The following is a 21,247-nucleotide window of genomic DNA, read 5'->3' as shown; positions in this document are numbered from 1 at the left end:
AATTTCGTTTTTTTTTTTTGTTCTCAAGCTGACAACCAGTTTATTAAGCTCGTTCCTGATTTGTTACCATCTTTACATAGCGACCACATAGTAACCGCTGAACTAGGAGTAAAGAAAACACTCGTATTAGCGTTTAGTGTTGATCAAAGGACAAAATGAGCCAAAGACAGGTTTTGCAAGGTAAAATCTTTCATTAGCAGAATATTAGACATTCATCTCAAGTATCTTTAAGCTATCATTCTGCAAATTAATTACCAAACTTAAAAAATATAGTTTAGTCTGCATATTTTCAAAACAAGGTGTTAAACGTCTACATTTATGCCATTTACTTAAAAATCATAATTCAGTTCACAAGGTATGGAATTGTTCATGTATAATTAAGATATAGTCTTCCTTTTTTATCCAGTGCATTACATTACATGTATGATTCATACATGTGACAGAACTGAAAAATCACAACTGGAGATTTGAAAATTTTCAGCTGGAGTTTGGGTCTCAAAGCTGGAGATTTTTTATCGACATTTTTTCAAATCGCAAAAGACCATCCAACCCCCAAAATTCAGGAAAAAATACCTTCTCCCCGTTTATTACTTTACAAATTTTATTTTATAAAGTTGTTGTCAAGTTTTAAGAAAAATATGATAAAGTTTTTATTCAAATGAAGTGAAATTGAGTATTCAAAATGAAATCAACTCATTTCCTAGTAAATTAATTAAGAGTTAACAGCATCATTAAAACATTGGATAAAATTTTATTTTTGATTTAGTAATTGATATATCAACTAGTAAGTGAAGTAAAACATAGCTAGGTTTTATGTAACAAATTCTATGTCAGTAATTTGTTTTTAAATAGAATATGAACAGATGAAAAAAAAGTACCCTCTAAAAAAATAAACAAATTAGAGTCAGGTATATTTTAGCAACACCCTGTAGTGTGATCTATTTTTAATTAGAGTGTGACCTACATTATAACTATCTTTTAATGACCAAAGCAGCATTAGAAGATGGCAACTGGGTATTTTAGCAACTAATTACAATGTTTTGCATTCAGTAATAAACATCAATGGTCTTTTATCAAGTTGATATATCACTAATTTTTACAACATAATTATACGACCTCATGTTGATTCCAACGAAGCCTACCGCTGTGAAAATTTAATGCACTGGCATTGTTATCTCAATTTCTTTTCATTCTGAGCAATTAAATGAAACACGATCAAAAAAATATTGCAAATAATACTTAATTTGAAGAATTTTAAAACACGGAAGATTTAAAAATTAATCGGGAGGGGCGGAAGGGGGGTGAAATATCGGGAGATTTTGTCTCCCGCCGGAAGAATCACATGTATGATGATTTGCAAGACTGGTTCAGATATTTTTAAAGATGCTGACAAAAAATAATTAATTGTTTCAAACTTACCTTTGTTCATTCATTTATTAATAGATGATTTAGAAGATCGTGCGAACAATTACATTTCGGTCACTGTCACTCAATATAATATTTTAGCAAATGTCTCTGTTCCATCAAAATGATTTGTAATGAGGACATGGACTTTTTTTTTTTCCTTGGCAGTTTTTGAGCAGTATCAGAAGGCTAGAACAGGATTTGTTCAGACAGTAGCCGAGTTAGCCAGCAGGCCCCAGAACATTGAAACTCTTCAGAATGCTGGAGTTATGTCCCTTCTCCGACCGCTCCTACTGGACATAGTTCCAACCATTCAACAGACAGCTGCCCTGGCTCTCGGCAGACTGGCCAACTACAATGATGATCTGGCAGAAGCTGTTGTAAAGGGAGATATTCTACCCCAGCTTGTCTATTCCCTGGCTGAACAGAATGTAAGATTATCGCTTTTCTACACACACTAATTACGGTTATGTCATTAAATTATTAAGATTTTAATATATTTTCAACAAAAAGATCACCTGTACATTGATTTAATTTGAAATACAAGTGAAACCTTTATAAATATATGTCAAATGACTGATATTGTAACAGGGGTTTAATTTTCAATGGTTTCCTAGTGTAAAGAGACCCAAAATTCATGTCCTTGAAATGTTAAAAATTCAGGCTAATTAAAGTATCAACCATCCCTATAGACCATTCTGTTAATACTGTATCATTTTAATGTAATCAATTCTAACAAAACCATTTTAACAACTTTCTTACAATGATAATATTTTACAGATTAACTCACTGTAAACATACAGTACGTAAGATAAATCAATATTTTTTTTCAGAGATTCTACAAAAAGGCAGCAGCATTTGTGCTGAGAGCAGTTGCCAAACACTCCCCCCAGCTGGCTCAGTCTGTTGTGGATTGCGGGGCCCTTGATGCTTTAGTTATATGTTTAGAGGAATTTGACCCTGGAGTAAAGGAATCTGCTGCATGGGCACTGGGATATATTGCTCGTCACAATGCAGGTAAATTGAAACAGCTAGTTATATTAATAAGAGTGCCTTCCTGGTCTGTGCACCTATACTACAAGTTACTGTAGACATATTTTTTTTCTGTGAAGTGGCTTAATTTTTGTTATGTACAAGGTCACAAATTTTCTGTGGAAATTTGCCACAGCATATACTAAAAGTAAATTTAAAAGTTAGAATGACAGTTCAAGAAATCCATATGTAATTTTCTACCTGCGGATTGAACAAAAATTGTGATTCTGTGGAATTATGACGTGGACTCTGTGGATAAAAGTACCTTTACAGTACATGTATATTGAAACATGTACCATGTATATCTGATCTCAATACATATTTGTAAGAAAGCAGAATTAATGGAATATTGGGCTTTGTTGTCATCAAGTTTTATCATTTTTATCATTTGAAGTAATTCATGAACATTAGTATCAATTAAGATATGTGGATCGAATATTGTACCAATGCAATTAAGTACTTTTTTCCTTCAATATCTGCATTTTCAAAAGTAATAAGAGGATCGGAAGAGGGCATTGATGACAGAAATTTATTCAGAACATTATCATCTCTCCTTCAGAATTAGCCCAGGCTGTTGTGGATGCTGGGGCAGTCCCCCTCCTTGTTTTATGTATCCAGGAACCAGAACTGTCCCTGAAGAGGATCGCTGCCTCTGCTCTTAGTGACATCTGTAAACATTCACCAGAACTGGCTCAGACAGTGGTCGATGCTGGCGCCATTGCTCATCTGGCTCAGATGATTCTCAATCCTGACGCTAAACTCAAGGTGGGTTAGTTGAAAGATGTTACTATGTACTGAAGAAGGAATTGTTGTAATTGAAACGTTGTGATTTTGAATAATTTTTTAAAAAGCTTTATTTTCTACATGTCAGTAGATGTCTAGTAAAAGAGATCAGCCAATATAAAGGTTTTTGTTTTATCACTTCCTGACTTAAGCTTGCTTGTTTTTGTTTCGATGCTGATTTTACTCAAGATGTGAAAAAATCCTAATCATTCAAAATAAACCATTAAGATATATTTTTAATAATTTTTTTCCACAGCGTCAAGTTTTCTCAGCTCTGAGTCAGATTTCCAAACACTCTGTTGACCTAGCAGAAATGGTCGTGGAAGCAGAAATCTTCCCAGCAGTTCTGACCTGTCTGAAGGACCCAGATGAGTATGTTAAGAAAAATGTTGCCACCTTGATCAGAGAAATTGCTAAACACACTCCGGAGGTATGTTTTAATCTCAATAAGCCTTAAATTTTATAAGAAAAAACTTAATAGTGTTTAGAAACAATTTAAGACCATTTTTTCAATGAATTAAAAATTGTCCTCTGGTATTTAATTTATTACACATAATTTGTATGGATGTATATTGTAAACCAAAGGTTTACATAGAAAAATTATCACTGGACAAAATTTTATTCCTTTTTGCAATTCACAATGCATAAACATAAAGTTGAATTGGTTTGTGATTTAGTAAATTAATCAATCATTTCTTTTTGTATTATGCAGTTGGCTCAGCTGATCGTGAATGCAGGAGGTGTGGCTGCAGTCGTAGATTATGTTGGAGAGTCTAAAGGAAATATACGACTTCCTGGAATCATGATGCTGGGATACGTAGCGGCTCACTCAGAAAATCTAGCCATGGCAGTCATTGTATCTAAGGTAAATGGAATCAAATGAAACTGAAATTCTGTATAGTTCTGCTTCAGATGCATTGAAATGTTCATATCAAACCTTTAAAATTGATGAAGATTTTAAGGGAGTTAACTCTTCATTTCTCTCCTTTACATTAGAGGAAAATTTTGTTTGTTAAAAATTTTAATCATTTATATATACAAACAGTTTGTAAGTGGCTACTTTATTTTAAAAGAAATAATTAAGGATGATTTATAATATATGTACATGTATTGTATTATTTAAAAAAAAAAGTACAGTATAAACTTAAATACATGTAGTTTATATTGTACATACATTAATGTAGCTAAGTGTTGGAAATAGCTTTATGACAGCTTTCTACCTTGCGGAATTTGTATTTAAAAAAATTTAATATAATTTTTCAGGGAGTGGTTCAGCTTGCCATTGCTTTGTCAGAGGAACCAGAAGATCATATACAAGCCGCAGCGGCGTGGGCACTAGGACAGATAGGTCGCCACACTCCTGAACATGCAAAGGCAGTGGCAGTAGCTAACGTTTTACCCAAATTACTACAGTGTTACCTCAGAGCAGATGCCTCTGAAGATCTTCAGACAAAGGTCAGTAGGTCAAATGTCAAGGTTATTTTAAAGCTAACGAAATATATGATTACCAAAAAACAAAAAACAAAAAAAAACGGCAATTAAAACTTTTTTTCAATAATAATTTTTTTAAAAAATGAATTTTCAAATGTTGCAAATTGTTTTGGAATGTGTGAGAGATGTGCAATGGTTATTCAAATTGCACCTTTAGATGAGTCTTCAATATTTCAAAAATTTAAGTTATCTTTATGTAAGCATGATTTACTTATTTTTGATGGAAGTTGTCAATTATTTAAATGGTATCAATTTATCTTTAGAGCAAAAAGGCCCTGAAAAACATCCTACAGAAATGTGTCCATCTCCCCGCACTGGAACCACTCCTCCACGATGCTCCACCAAATATCCTCAAACACGTTGTTGGACAGTTCAGCAAAGTTTTACCACACGATTCCAAAGCCAGACGCCTCTTTGTCACAAGTGCAGGACTTAAAAAGATACAAGAAATCAAAGCCGAACCTGGCTCAGCCCTCGCAGAATACATCAACACAATTAATAACTGCTACCCAGAAGAAATTGTCAAGTAAGTACTTCATTACTGTAAATTGCATTTCTTTTCTTTAATCCTAGCACATCAATTCTTAATAATTTCATAACAGTTAGACAAAATGTTTTTGAACTTTATTTTCAAAAAATTTTTATATTCTTGAGGTGAAATTGATAAAAAATTCTCCCTGATTTTCGCATTTTAATCTTAAACAAGTCTTGGAATAAATTTAATATTATTCTGTAAATTCCTGAATCAGTGAAGATTCTTCTAGTGAGCTTTTTAAATTTCGAAAATTGCAAAAGTATTAATTTCTCACCAGAATATAAATTACATCTGTTTTTAATTTTGTCTTTTTTATTGTAGATACTACTCCCCTGGCTATTCCGATACCCTGCTAGAGAGAGTAGAACAATACCAGCCCAGTAAATAAACAATTTAACACCAAGTGCAAAAAGGACACAAGTGCAAAAAAGGACGCTTTATAATTTAAATGTGACAAAATTGTGACAAACAAAGGATGGAAGTTCTTTTTTTTATTTGCTAGAGATCTACATGAAATATAGCATTTATATGTTTAGCAGTTTGACGAGTATGTAAAAACAATAATTTGAAAAATTTACAAATCTAATTATAACAATTAAATTTTATATTGAGTATATATAACAGTTATATAATACTCATTGATATTGGGAAGTGTGTATTATTTGCACATACATGTATATGTAACTATTTTCTGTTTCAAGAACGATTGAATTTTAAAAAAGTAGGACATACAGAAAGAATAATTTATTTTAATTCACTACTCAAACAATAAGGAATTCAAACTTAAAACTGTAATGAAAGAGGAGTCATTAAAATAGAAAATGAGAAGTGGCCTATTCAGTATTTGTCTATATACATATGCCTGCATCAATATCAATATTGTTAAATGAAATGTTTTAATGATTATAGTTACAGCAAAAACATTACTGATTACTATTTCTTACAAAATAAATATTTTTTATAAAATTAAGAAGAGTGTCATTTTTATGCCCCCATAATCAGAGATTCAAAAGCATATATAGTTTTTGACCGCAACTTTTGAAAGGTTGGTGCTATACATAGGGCTTTCATATTTCACTTTCGTATTCCTTGTGACAATACCTTTCTTCAAGTACCAACACAATTCATAACCTTGGAGTTTTGGAAAAATTTACTTCTAAATAGTTGGTCCTAGGGCTTTCATATTTCACTATACTTCTTGAGGCCAAATATTTGACATCATGCCCTTGGAGTTTAACCTTTAGAAAAAAATTTTACCTTGACCATGACTTCTGAATGGTTGGGGCTAGGGCTTTCATATTAATTTTTACTTGACAATGTGTATTCCTTGTGACATTTACAAGACTTTCTTAGCAGGTATTCCAACATTTTTGGGGTAAATCAACATTATTTTACCTCTTGACCTTCTCTGACCAGCTTATCAGTCTGACCTGATCACTTGATCCACCCTCACCGTGCTCACGTATAGTTATTACTTGACAAAAAGCCTCTTTTTAGTATCAAGCATGTGGATACAAAATCCTTCATCATAACTTTTGAATTAGAGCTAATGGGGCTTTCATATTTCACATGCATTACCTGCATGTATCAACTTAAGACCTTTCCAAATGACCTCAGGACCAAAAAGTTTGAACTACTTCTTAAAAACTTTAACACTGGTATTAAGTTTTGAATGAGAGTGATAAATGATATCTAACATCTTGGAAATATATGGAGTAAAAACCTTAGAACATCCAATGAAGGAAAAGCATAATTTTAGCATGATTTCAGTACCGGTACCTACATGTATAGGAATTACTATAGACAAGGGGCATAACTCTGAAAATCCAAGCATGTTTTGCAGAAGTAAGCAGTTAATTTCCACTTTTTATGAAAGTGTAATCCAATTTAACATTTTTGATACATTTTAACAGATCATTATTTCACATACTGTAAAAGCAGATATATTTGTTGGGGATTTATAATTTCGTTTATTTTGTTGTCAACTTATAAGCATAAAAATTGAATCTCGCACATCTATATGAGACTATACATTGTATAATGTTACTTTTGAGACAGTGAAATTTAATTAGATGACAAAACAACAAAATTTTATTCCCATGAAATTGTGTGCTTTACAGTAGCTAATATAAAGAGCTAGGTTCACTTTATGCATAAAATGGCCCTGTAGATATACCAATTTATTGACTAACACCTTATGTTCCATTTTAAACATCAAGATAAAGTAGATGCTTAGTGCTTTCATTTTCTATTAAAATTTTTCTCCTTAAAGTCCAGGTCTTGGAAAACAAGCTTTATGGAATTGCAATGTTCTTGAATTTTAAGGAAAAGAGGTATATTTAAGTACTTTCAGAGACGAAAAATAATATGAGCGCACCTTCTGATCTAAAAAATAAAACATGTTTTGTAATCTTCAGAAACGGTTCTATCAGTAAATAATTGCATATTTTAGATCAGAGATTGCGCTCTATATTAAATATCGAAAAAATATCTTTAAATATTGGCTGTTTTTGTAGAATTGTTCAGGATATGAGGAAAATGACGCATTTCATTGCATTGCATTGACTAGCCAGAAAATTACGTCATTTTTGGCAGATTCGCAATCGCCAAATGTCTAAATAAAATTTAATGCATTGTCAACTAAAACTAAGGAGTTTCAGTTTTTCAGAAATTCACAGGGCCAAAAAAGGCCCTAAGTGAACCTTGTTCTTTGAATGGGATGTTTTGAATTTAACTACATTACTTTTTTTTAATTCTGAAAATGTTTGTATTTTTTTAATAGATAGAGTTTAGAAAAGAAAAAAAAATTACATTCAATTTGTATATAAATTTCCTTTGATTGTGATTTAGTACGCATTTATCACTTCATAAAGAACATATAAAACTAAATGTTATGAGAAAACCTTATGCATAGATTCAAAGACAAAAATTGACTGATGTTCCAATAACCTACACCTTAAAAAAATTCATTACCAGGTGATGAATGCAACACATACTCTCTGAAATGGGCCAAAACATCTGTAAAAAAAAATTTTGCTGGATTTAAAATGTTTCACTGCATCTATAAATGTAACATATATACATTTTCATTCACTTTCTCTTCCTTCAAGGTAGAAAAAGATTTTATCCAAAATTTACGATAACAAGTTATGCCCCTCTTGTCTAGTAATTTTATAGAAAATGCTTTCCTCTCTTCCAATTTTGTAAGATTTATTTTACTTCACATATTTTTATACATTCCAGAGTTTATTTATAACAAAACAATTTATTATGTTTAAAAATCATTGACTGGACTAACAGTTACATTAATTAAGCCATAAATCATTGCCGCATCCAACAAATTAAGACCCCAAAAGCAAGGGACCACAATTTCTCTAAATTTTCTTGTTCAAATTGAAGGAGTCAGAAAAAATAAGCATACATAGTATGACTGTCAGGCCACATTAGAACTCTTGCTGAATGACTAGGTTTCTCATCAGATCAAGGCCAATGAGCCTCTTCTTACAACTACATGTACATTAACTTAGCTTTAACATTCTCTAAAATCTTAAAACACTTCAAGTGTCCCTTTGTAGTAAGTTAAGTTATAATACTATACTGCGTAAGAATACAAAGTTGAAAGCATTCATTTTTAAAGTTTTAATAAATATTTCTCAAAATTTGCACAGAACAGTTTTCAGGAATCATTTTGGTGGGCCACCAAATCCCATTCTCTTCTTGTCTGAAAAATATCTTCGATTATGATTAGCTCGACTGGACTTGTGCTTTTCTTTCCAAGCTCTATTTTTCAATACTTCGTCTGACTGCCCACGACCCTTTGGTTCACCTTTGACATCATATTTTTTCTCTTGTTCATGTTGTTGACCTTTGAAGTTTGACCTCTGACCTTGAGTCCTTCGTTGAGCTTTCCACTGAGCTCTCTCCTCGGCTCTCTGGCGAATCAAAGCTGGATTAGGAACAAACTCATCTTTCACTGGGGTTTCCTCGAACAATTCCTCTGAACTTTCATCGCTATCGGTTACAACGTCTTGTTTTTGTTGCAACACTCTTGGAACTGTAAACTGCCTCCGTTGGGACAATTCATCAGCCGAATCTGCATCGTCAGCACCAACATTAATTGTATCATAAGTGTCATCATATTCATCATCATACAGCTCATCTTCTACTTCTACCATTTCGTATCCATACTTCTCTGCCAATTTTGGATTCAATGAAGCCATGTCATTTTTATCCAGGTCCACAGTATCGGTCTTTCCTTTCTTCCCTTTGTAAACCTTTGACATGTCAACTTTATCCCTGCTGAATACATCAAATTCATCATGATCAAATACATTAGCTCTCTGTGAAATGACTAAGTCTTCAGACTGTTCATATTGCTGTCTAGCCATGCTTCTGTCTAAATCTTCAAGTGATGGTGGCAGTTTATCTTCAAGGACAGAATTGATGACTTTTTCAATGTCATATCCATACTCCTCTAAACACAGCTCTATAAATCCTTCTCCTAAGTCAGGTAACAAATCTTTTACTGCTGCTATCAAGGAGTCCAACTCTACACCTGTTTTCCTTGGAGCGCAAGCTCCCATAAAGTCATAATTTTCTGTGTTATTTGCTGGTTGTTGGATGGGCATGGGTACAGTGCCACCAGCAATATCCTCTTCCATCGGCCCCGGGGATCCATCTGGGGAGGTCCTTCCACCTCTTGTGGTGGCACCAGTGGGTTTCTTCCTCTTTCCATAGGTGGCAAAGGCAGAGCTAAAGGCCTCCTGAATGTACTGGATCCTTTTTTCATCAATGTCACATGGACACTGAGTTAAAATGTCTGCATAGTCTTGAAAAGGATGACAACTTTCAAAGTCTGCCAGGAACCGTCGTTCATTAAGCAAGCCAGAAAGTGTCTGAATGAATCCCTCGACGTGTTCATCTGAAGAGCCACTGTTTTCAAGAATGGGGTTTAAATAGCAGTGAGTTATAATCAAATGAACAGTTAACATCAAGAACTTCTTGGCTTGTGCCAGTTTTCTCCGCAACAGCTTCTTTTGCGTGTAGCTCTCAAATTCCCTGTTTTTTATAACAGCTAACAGTGCTGGTACCAAATCATACGCCTCTGAAATTTTCCCTATGAAGCATTCTTCATGAAAAATGTGTGATGCTGGTGGGTAGACATCCAAAAAACTAGAAAGTGTTCTTCCAATATCTGCTAGATAAAAGATGAGATCTTGTAGTTCAGGTGTACTTATAGTTATCTCTTCTGTACTGACATTACTTGTCTTCTTTGGTGATTCACTTCCCTCTGTGGATGGCAGAGACATGCCACATTCCTTTCTCATCTCTTGTAATACATGGAAAATCGTTGGAATTGCACAACACAGGTCTTCATTATACTTTGGCTGTTGGTTAAATATGTTTTCTATCATTTTTGACAAAATCTGCCCATTTTCAGCATATAATACACACAAGTCAAACAATTTTGGAATGTCAAAGATGTAATTTTCATAGATGATCTCACCAAACACAGATGGCGCTATGGAGTGTCCTTTATCCTCTTTATGAGTAGCAAATCTGAGACAAGTCATAAAGATCAATTTGTGAAGCTCAGCATGTTGTTCTTGAAAATCCTCAGTTAGATCACATAATGAAATCACATCATGGGTTCTTGGAGCATTCTTCAAATAGGTTTCTACTAAATTATGAAGGGATGCATCAAATACTGCTTGACACCAGAACTTCTCGTGGCTCAGTTGCAGAAGTTTGTGCAGATCTGCAACGATAAAACGAATTCTATCTCCCCATTCCTCTAACTGTCCACTCTCTGATTTGCCCGTGGGTGGAGGAAAGTAGCTCAGAAACCTTATGTCTTCTATCTGATTTGGATCCAATCTTAAGGTATAATTCCCTTTCTCTTCTTTAAACGACAGTCCACGAAGAGACATTTTTGTGGTGCAAATGAGAGGATGGATCATATCGTCCCCTCGAAAAAAAGTGCTTAGAACAATGAGGTGTTTTAATGATACTTTGGCTAAAAAAAAAACTTTTGAATTGGTCAAATTTCCTTGTTGATGAAATTGAGTTAAAAATACAGTGGGGTAAATTAAACAACATGCAGGGGACACCCTGAAAAGGCTCGGTGTGAATCGATCAAGGTACAAGTTAAGTAGACGCCGTTTTTGAATCGGTACCTGGATGTTTCGTGTCCATGAATGATTCGCACTGGTATGTTTTACTCCAAATTGGTTTTTGCACTAATTGTTGTCAGTGATATACATGATATACTAAGTTGGGTGGTATGGGAAATGACATGAGATTTTTTTTCAATTCGTCGCCACGAAATATCTTTTGGTCTACATTATATTCGTAGCCAAAACTTGGCAGAAATGAAAAAAATATAAACTTATACCATGTCCTATTCCAGCCAACGTTTTACGTAACTTGTGTTAAAAATTTCCTTTTCTGTATTAATCACTGAGAATATTGCATAAATTTTATTTATTTTCCACGTGAGTGTAATATATGTACATGTGTTTTGCATGCTTGGCTTTGTAATATAGATCAAATGCTGACTGACTTTTTTCATACTAATTGTTGGGCCATTATATTTACACACTGAATTATCAACGGATTTTTCCATTATTTCCCGATCATGACAAGGAGCACAAGGCGGATGTGACCGGTCGGCAGGGAATGCTCACTACTCCATGGCACCTAATCCCACCTCTGATGTCTTAGAGGTCCGTATTTGCTTTGCTCCTATTTTGTAATGTTTAATGGACTTTTGAGCTCGGCTACTGTTCGTTATCTCCACATATTTCATCTATTTGTTTTCCTCTGGTGTTTTTAGCTGTGATAGGTCCTATCAATAAGAAGTAGCCGTAAGTGATTGTAAACCTTTGTAGTTTAATTTTTGGTACAAAAAAAATTATCCATAGACATTATAAATAACATTCTGAATAATTTGTTATTATGAAATGAAATTTTAGGTTTTAGCGACGAAATCAAAAGATAGATGACTAATTAAAACAATTAAGCATTTTGAGAGGATTGCATTAGCAATACTAGTCCCCTACCGGCAAGTGTAATCTGGTTCCCGCTAAAAATTGAAAATGCCATAATTCCGTCAAAAATCATTGAAGCGGAACGAAATGCAAACTTGGTCTATAAGTAATCAAGATACACTCACATACCAAAAATAAGCTCAATATCTGCAAGCGTTTAGGAAAAAAGTGCGGAAAACCAAGTGGGACAGACTGACAGACAGACAGAGGGACAGCTAGACAGACAGACAGACGGACGGACGGACGGACAGACTCAGAGGAAACCTATAGTCCCCTCCGGTTTCACCGGTAGTGGACTAATAATTAAATTCAAATTATTATAATAACTGGGGAGTGGCATTTAGAGCCCTTTTTTTTTTTTTTTTTTTTTTTTTTTTTTTTTTTTTTTTTTTTTGCAAATAGCATAAAAAAGCGCACAACATGAGACTATATATTACTGCTATTCAAAAAGTTTCTTTTTGTGAATAAAAACTATAAAAAATATACATGTAAGCTATTTATTGTATAATAAATACTAGTACTTAAGTATTGATAAAAACTATGTGGATTTTTATTTATTTAATCATTTATTTATTTTATTTTTTTATTATTATTTTTTTATTTATTTATTCATTTTTTTTTTTAATTTTATTTATTTATTTATAATTTTTTTTTTTGGGGGGGGGGGGGCAAACATTGAATTTAATAGATCTCGCCCCTTACACTTCCTTAGCACTGATAATTTTAATGATTTTTAAAAAGTGCGAGAAAAAGTAAACAATAAGGATCGCCAGATTTCGAACAGTTGCGTATCTATGTCCCTGATTTATCTATTTATATGCAGGTTCTATCCGTGATTTATCTACATGTATTTATCCAGGCTATATCCCTGATTTTATCTATTTATCCAGGCTCTATATTACTGAGCAGTAGATTTGGGTGTTTTATTGGGGTAGTGATTTTACTGGGTTGTGAGCCATGTTGCACAGTGATTCGTTGTAAATAATAGATGCCGATCCAGCACTTCAATTAACTCGGTCAGTTATATCCAAAATGATGTACACATGTATCCAAAATAGATCCGTATAAATTATTGGGGGAGGGAGGGAGGGGCATGCAATTGTGTTAGAAAAATTAGAGTTAGAAAAATTGGTAAAACAAAACAGACACCAAGATTAGCAGAGTTTCGGAATGACTGAAACATACATGACTGGGGTGGAGAGTAGAGGTTCCCTACCCTCGGGGAGAACATATTAGAATTTAATTTCAAAGCTCCGGGTCATTCATGGGCGGATCTATGGGATATGTGTGATTCCTATATACCCCTGGAATTTTCAGAGTTAATTTTAAAAATATCTATGTTAAAGTAGTGAAAAAAAAAATGACCTTAGACCCCCTAAGAAACACAGACCTCTCCAAGAAACAAAGACCCCTTTCAAAATGTAAGGAAAGTCATCTAACAGATTGAACAAAATTGACTAAGGGAAAGTGTCGACTCCTTTCCCATCCCTCCATCACTACCACAACGAAATAGGGTTTTCAGGTTACGGCAATTTGTTTAGATTTCATTTTGTTTGTTTGTTTGTTTGTTTTTGTAACAGTAGATGTTAAACCCCCTCCCCCATTATTATCTATATACCTAAAGCATTCAGTCTTTGCTCATGTCTGTCTGAGGACATAAATTACTTTACGGGGACACTTTGCAAGTGAAAGTCATGTTAGAAAAATTGATAGAATGAATGTGTTTTGAAGAGTAAAAATAAATATATAATTTAAATCAGTATAAAAAAGAACGGAGAAAAAATTTCAACCATGAAATATGGAGAAAACGAACAGTAATCAAACTCAAAAGTCCATTGAAACAATACAAATCGGGAGCAGAGCAAACACGGACCTCTAAAATACATCAGAGGTGCATGGGATAAGGTGACATGGAGGAAATAGCATCCCCTGTCGACAGGTCACACCAGCAGTGTGCTCATTGTCATGATCGTTCAAACGGAAAAATCCATAGGCAATTTAGTGTTTAAAAAATGGCCTAACAATAAGTATGAAATATGTCAGTCAGCATTCAACTTAATGATAGATTGTATTTGCTGAGGTCATTGTATCGACCATAGAACTTGCGAAATGATGACTTTAAACGAGACTGTTGATATCCTTGTTTCACCAACTTGTTTGTGAATAGCTTGCCTCGTTTTAGAAATTGTTCGTACGTGGAGCATGCTCTTGCGTATCGAATCAACTGGGAGATATAAATCCTATATACAGGTGATAAATGCATATTGCTACGTAAGTAAGGGAAGTTGACGATAGAAAAGTTGAAGTTGTCACTTTTATCATAAAGTTTTGTTGTTAGGTTACCATTAACGTCTTTTTCTAGTAAAATATCCAAAAGTGAAACGGATGTGTCAGGCTGTGGTAACTTTTATTTCAAGTTCACTGGGATATATATATATATCGAGTCGATACATGTATACATGTATAGAGAAATATCACGTGACAATTACGTAATATACATGTACATGTAGAAATATCTTTGAAAAGTCTTCTTCTCAAGAACAGCAACATCAAGATTGTTCATATCAATATAGATGCATCCTCAGTAGTATACAAACAATGACCCTCGGGGGTAGGGGGAACAATAGTAGATCAAACTTTGGTGTAGAAATATATAGGATTTTTTTTTTTAAAAAAGTCTTCTAAAGCCATGATTAGTCAAAATATATATAAGTATCCACATACTGTATAGATTCAAGTTTGTAAAAATCTTGCCCCCGCCTCCCCAATTGAGGAGATATATATTTAAACTTTTCAATACTGAACTGATTTCTGCTTTTCTCTATAGCCAAAGTGTTCAGGTGAGTGATGTGGTCCATGGGCCTCTTGTTAAAGATGCTAGCATATTTTCAATTTTTTCTAATTATCTCTTTTTAAAAGAAGATGTTCATGACTCTTCTTTCGAATAAACTTGAATTCCCTACACTAAAGAATGCTTAATTTAGGGCAAGTTTGGTTGAATTTAGTTCTTTGGTTCATAAGAAGAAGTCGAAAATGGTAAAAGTTTACAGACTGACAGACAATGGAAAAAGCTCACTTGAGCATTTACAGAGCTAAAAAGCAGTGTTGTAAGTGCTGATATGGGGGAAAGAGGGCAACTATAGATCGATACGTTGTCACTTAAGTACTGCTAATTGCTAAGTGGTGTAAATCACTAAATAAGGGGGGAGTCTTTCCATTTGTTGAAGACGCATGTCTATAGGGAAAAAAAAAACAAAAATTGTTTTTACTCCAAAATAGGCCGGCCATTCACTCTTGTAATTTATATTTATGCGTATTTCGGAACGAAAAAGTGTGTTCCCCTTATAGATCCGCCACCGAATAAGATGGATAGTCTTTATGTAGATCCGCCATGCACTGAGTTACATAGATGGTTTTGGATCTTTGACTTCATATATTGTTTAACAAAATAATGAACATATGATCATAATATGTTCGTGTTTTCTTCATGTATATATTTTATTTTAAGATATTAATTTCCGTTTAATAAAATCACTAGCGTGTAACATACCTCCTGATTAACGCCTGCAGGGTCATAATTAAGGTCCTGGCCATAAGTCTCTATGTGTTCTCTATTTCTATTGGGTTTTAGTTTTGAGATCTTGTGTTTTATTGGTTTACTAAATTCCCCCCAAATGTTCTGGTTTGCTCTGGTCAGTCTTTGTCCAGATTATCACACGAACACTGTATACAAAACTTTGAAAATGTGACCACTATATGATACTAGTACTTTCCTCGTCTTTTGGTAAGCTTATATCAATTTTGTTGTGAAAGTATTTTATTTTAGTGCACAACGTACATGTAGGTAGAAAGGGTAATTTTCCTCCGACTTTTTTTAGACCACTACTGGGATATGTTCTCTTATATAGTTCCGGATCATAACACTCCATCTCGATCCTTAACAAGTCCACTCTCAGGTACAGAATATCATGCAGGAAAAGGGGGGGGTGCGTGGGTGGGCTGCCAAAGCCACCTCCACTATTTTTGCTGTCAAGATCACACGCAACGTACCTTAAAATGTCCTAGCCCATTGATACATGTAAATTTCCAAGATCTTTTTGATTTAAAATCAATAGTACCATCAAAAACTCAGCATACATTTACCAGCTGTTTTGAACACATAACAAGAAAATCCTTGTTTTATTCAAAGAAAAATGTACAAAATTTACAAAACATATAATTTTACTTTTAGCGATATTTCCTCAAAATTTGTTTTAAAAATTTATGCAGAATATTCATTTTTTAAAAAGTCGCACAAATGCCCTTAAAATTATTGGAATTCTTTGATTAATATATATACAGGGAATAAGAAAATAAAGTCCAAATTTTCATTGAAAGGCCCTTTTTGTTGTACGATCATAGTGATTGCCCTATAATGTTAATCTATCCATTTTTTTTTATTTTTTTTTGCACAAAAAGAGCATTGTCTCCCACCCCCTAAACCTTAAAAGCTGTTACACGAATCTTACCAGTCTTTGCACTGTTGAATGAAAGGGTTTAGTCAGGCCCGTAAATGTAGGAAGCAATTTCAAAGGGGGGGGGGGGGGCTAATCTTTAACAAGGTCATCAGACGTTGTTGAGAAGGAACAACACAACTGTAAATCATAACTTTTTTTTTGGAATGAAGTATAAAAAATTATTGGGGGCACCTGTTCTGAATAATAATTAATCTACACGTAGCTAGCTGGGACTGATGATCTAGTCCCACTTGCCAGTATTGCGGTAGAAAAATGTCTTTCCCAGCTACTACTAGGATGGAAAATAATGGAAATATGAAAGCCTAGATTGATACTTTTTAGCTTTCGTGGAGGAATATATTTTTGATGGGGGTGTTCTTTTTTTTGGTTCCTTTATACATGTTCTATTTTTTTTTTTATTACAAGTATGTGTGGGTCAACTCTATTCCATTACCGTGTGTAAAAATGTAATGCCAATCTGTAAATAATAATAATTAAAAAAACCCAATATAATATATGATTGTTTAATCTGAATTAAATTCCATTGGCAGATCAATTTGTCAGCTTTAACCTTTTAACCTTTTAAGGTACAGTGTATAATTGCGCATGTCTCATGCATGAACACTGCTCTCAACATGCTCACTAGAAGAGGCCATGTCTAGGTAGCTTATGAAAGATGCAATTATCTACAAAAATGTGAAAGTAAGTTGTTTTTTTTTTTTACAGTATATTTGATATTATTGAATGTGTATTATACTTTGTGAGGCACTGGTCGACTTTGGTACTGTCAGTCTCCACGTGGTAGGTTATATTAAACACTCGTATGACTCGGGCCGGATTTAGTATGTAATATTGTGATGAGTGACGCTCGGGAGTGGGGTGTATATTTGTAATGCTGAATCTTGTATGTGTCTGCAATCCGAGTGAGTGCCCACTTAATTCACCCATAACGCGTACAAATAAATAATTTGCTGTAAAGTAAAATACTTGTACATGGGGAAAATCTTATTTTTCAATCAGAGTTATCTACCTTTGATTTTGATCTTCAAAAAGAAGGTAGAGATGTTTCTTGAACACAGTAGGACGAAATCTGGGCTATAAAGAACAATGTCACCGGTATTTCTTAGAATTTTATTTTGCCTAACGCATTCTGATTCAATACTTAAAGGAATATTACTAAATTTGCTTGTCGTCTTTAGAACATGGGATTTCCATGGGATATACATGTTCCATATTTTTCAAAAGTTATGTCCCTTGACTGCAATCTCACCATAGAATACATAAAGCCTCTGTATAACTTTTGGTCATTTGATAAATAGTATTTTGATTATCCCAGGAAGGGGCTACACATATTCCATTGTCAGAAAAAAAAAATTAAAGCGCAGTAAATTTAACAGTCAGTATGCCCAAAGCCCTAATGTAGATTTTCCAAAGGGTTTGGAAAAGTTTTGGAATTCCATGGAATTCCAAACATTTCCATACAAGAGTCTAAAAGTGTTTTTGGAAGTTTTTGGAATCTTTTGGAATTTGAATAACAAATTTGGACTTAGACATTTTGAGGTTTGGAAAGTTGTGGAATTCTATGGAAAAGCTGATAAAATGAGAAACTTAGACATTTTCTGCTCTGGAAAGCTGTGGAAAATAACTTAGAATTTTTTCTTAAACTGTCGGCTCATAGTACAATTACGTCGGGATCGATGTCGGGCTCGATGAACAATTAATTTAAACTACAGCCCGCCAAAATTCAACAATTCGGCTGCCATGTTGTATTGTTGGACAGAAGGAAAGAGAGTGTCACGAAGAAGGGAACTGCTGTCATTATTAGCTTGGAATGGAATTTGTATTTTGACAAAAGATGCAGACATTTTAAGACCCGGTAGGTATAATGTACAGTAATCAGTATTTTATGTGTTCTTGAAGTTGAATGGATAATTGACTGTTCCTCAGTCTGGGCACCACACACATAGAATGCCCGACGATGAAACCATTAGGGCGAGTTTCATTTCTTTAATAATTATTGTACAACTCTAAACATCTCTTATCAAAATATGTTTGAACAATGTGTGGATTTCAACCCGAATTTCCTCCGTTCGTACATGTCCTTAGACCTCGCTATATCAGGTCTGGGCGGCCTCCGTTTTTGGAGGATAGCTAAATTCAATATGGCGGCCAAAATTTTTACCATATATGGAAACCGCGTTGCATTGTGGGATGGTTTATCCTCCGATTTCAGAGGATAACACAGGTAATTTTCAAGCACCTCGTGCCTACCTTTAATCAAAAAGTGCAAGCACCAGAGTACATGCAAATAAAAGTTCAAGCATTGGACTATCGATTGTATGTGGCGATTTGAGATTCTATGTCTAGATATTTTGCAATATATTTCCAAAGTTAGCACTTTTTGCGCTCCATTAGTACCGAGCATTTCTTGTTACTATGTTTTATTTTTTATGATTTTTCCGTATTTAGACAAATAAAAAAGGACTTTAATATTTCTTTTATGTTTTCTTTTAATTCAAAAAAAAAGGAAACACAAAATGAAACGCATTTTAAGCGTATTCAGGGACCTACATTGTATATACTAACGGGATAGGCAACTCCTTAAGCGCCATGTTTATTTACCCAAAACGGCACACACAACACTGCAAGTTTTTCAAACTACGTTTTTTCCCAGTTAAAAGCTTGTTTTCTGATTAATGTAATCTGTTCTTTTTGTGTATCAGAATGGATATTTAATAAATTTTAAAGCACATATAATAAAATAATTTAGATATTAAGTAAACAACCACCAAAATCGGCAATTTCTCGGAAATACGTCCGATCAGGGGCACACATGTCCCTGGCTTATTTAAAACGCAAATTATACTCTGCCTTGTAATTTAAGCAAATAAAAGTATAAATGGATTGAATGAATAATTATAAAAATAAATAAATAATTTGAATAGCATACGTAAATAAAAAAAATAATTTGACATGTTTACTAAGAAACTTAACATATATTCATACAGCCATGTGTATACATATACAAATAAAATATTTCAAAGTGATGTGCTAAAGAATTATTAAATGAAAGGAATAATAAATGATTAAACTTAATTTTTCATTAAAAAAAAGTGTTTATCAAAATTTCTAAACTGCTTATCACATGCAGTGTAATTACGGTACTGGAAAATCAGCGTGGTTATAATTAACCTCAGTCACAGGCAGGTAAGTGCAATATATGTTTTCCAAGCTGTATACCGAATAACTGATTGACGGAAATTTCAAAAATATAGTTATATTGATTTAATATCTGGAATAATCCATCATCATATGAAATTGTACCTTTTATTTGTTTTGATTTCGTAATCAGCGTTCGGTTCATAAATGCAAGAGTTGCTGTTATTTGTTTGGTTAAGAGTTAACTGCCCTTAGTTTTGAAAATTCCGGTAGGTGGCAAGACAGCTATCCTCTGTTTTCAGAGGATAAAATCTATCCTCCAAAAACAGAGGCCGCCTAGACCTGTATATATGCTAGTGGCACGTTGCCAATTGCGCCACGACAGTCCATGTTACATCGTACACAGACATCATAACACTATTAGTGTCTCCAATATGTTGCAACATGCAACATCTAAATTGGCTATCTTTACCATGTTTACAACAAAGAAAAAACGTGTAGACGGTGGTAGACTAATAATGCTCTGTAAGCTGTCTATGTGATATAAAGTTGTGCACAACTTAGTTGCGGTAGACCCAAGCCTCTATTTAGTTTCACAGACTACCACCAACAAAGGCATTTCAAGTCTTCCTTACTTTCAGACCTTTAGTACTTGCACAGGTAATTTAAATATAGTTCCCCCCCCCCCCCCCCCCATTATGGAAATTTATTTCTCTTCCATGCTCAGTGGTGTCGGCAGCCTCTTTGGGGCCAGTTCAGAACTCTGGTCTGAATTATTAGCTAATAACATTCCTTAGTACATGTACTACTTACATTTACAGAGTACATTGTAAGTAATTGTATCTATTTTTAATGCATGTTCATGATCATTCACAGCACTTACTTTTATTATTTTATAGCTGAAGTACTCGATTTGCACAGCGCCGGCATATAATCATCAAGTTTGATGAAATGTCCTAATATGTAGATGTAGATGCTAAGTCATTCAGTCACCTAGCTTGTGAGAATGGTGAGAGCCTGCTCAAATTATCATTCAGCACAAATAAACTAACATTGTTTTTATTAATTAACGTTTTATAGCGTAAGATTTTTTTTATTGAGCAAGTAACAAGAGGTTTATATTCTTAATTCCTTAATAATGCATAACAATTATAACTTTTGACAGGTAATCTAAACATGCTAAATGCTACATGCATACCGTATATACTCGCCTATAAGTCGGTTTTTTGGGAGTCAAATTTTGGTCCAAAACTCTATGTCCGACTTATAGGCGAGTCATCAAAAGATTGGTATTTTTC

At 33.9% G+C, this 21,247-nt stretch overlaps 2 protein-coding genes across 2 annotated transcripts; one reads left to right on the top strand and one right to left on the bottom strand.

The window, feature by feature from the left end:
* Window positions 1-38: 38 nt before the first annotated feature.
* On the top strand, window positions 39-6,073 carry LOC133194011 (sperm-associated antigen 6). Its single transcript, XM_061329928.1, has 9 exons — window positions 39-180; window positions 1,573-1,835; window positions 2,238-2,421; window positions 2,996-3,201; window positions 3,476-3,649; window positions 3,932-4,084; window positions 4,483-4,674; window positions 4,974-5,236; window positions 5,567-6,073. The coding sequence occupies exons 1-9, from the start codon at window positions 156-158 to the stop codon at window positions 5,631-5,633; spliced, it is 1,527 nt and encodes a 508-aa protein (XP_061185912.1). The 5' UTR covers window positions 39-155; the 3' UTR covers window positions 5,634-6,073.
* Window positions 6,074-8,429: 2,356 nt separating this feature from the next.
* Window positions 8,430-11,206, bottom strand: LOC133194010 (activating signal cointegrator 1 complex subunit 2-like). The gene has a single exon (XM_061329927.1). The coding sequence runs from the start codon at window positions 11,203-11,205 to the stop codon at window positions 8,929-8,931; it is 2,277 nt and encodes a 758-aa protein (XP_061185911.1). The 5' UTR covers window position 11,206; the 3' UTR covers window positions 8,430-8,928.
* Window positions 11,207-21,247: the final 10,041 nt, after the last annotated feature.

This window comes from Saccostrea echinata, unplaced genomic scaffold (genome assembly GCF_033153115.1).
Source record: "Saccostrea echinata isolate AGI-Se365-2 ecotype Australia unplaced genomic scaffold, CSIRO_AGI_Sech_v1 ptg000028l, whole genome shotgun sequence".
Classification (NCBI taxonomy): Eukaryota; Metazoa; Mollusca; class Bivalvia; order Ostreida; family Ostreidae; genus Saccostrea; species Saccostrea echinata.
The sequence above is the reverse complement of the archived record's forward strand: the minus strand, read 5'-3'. Positions and strand labels throughout refer to the sequence as shown.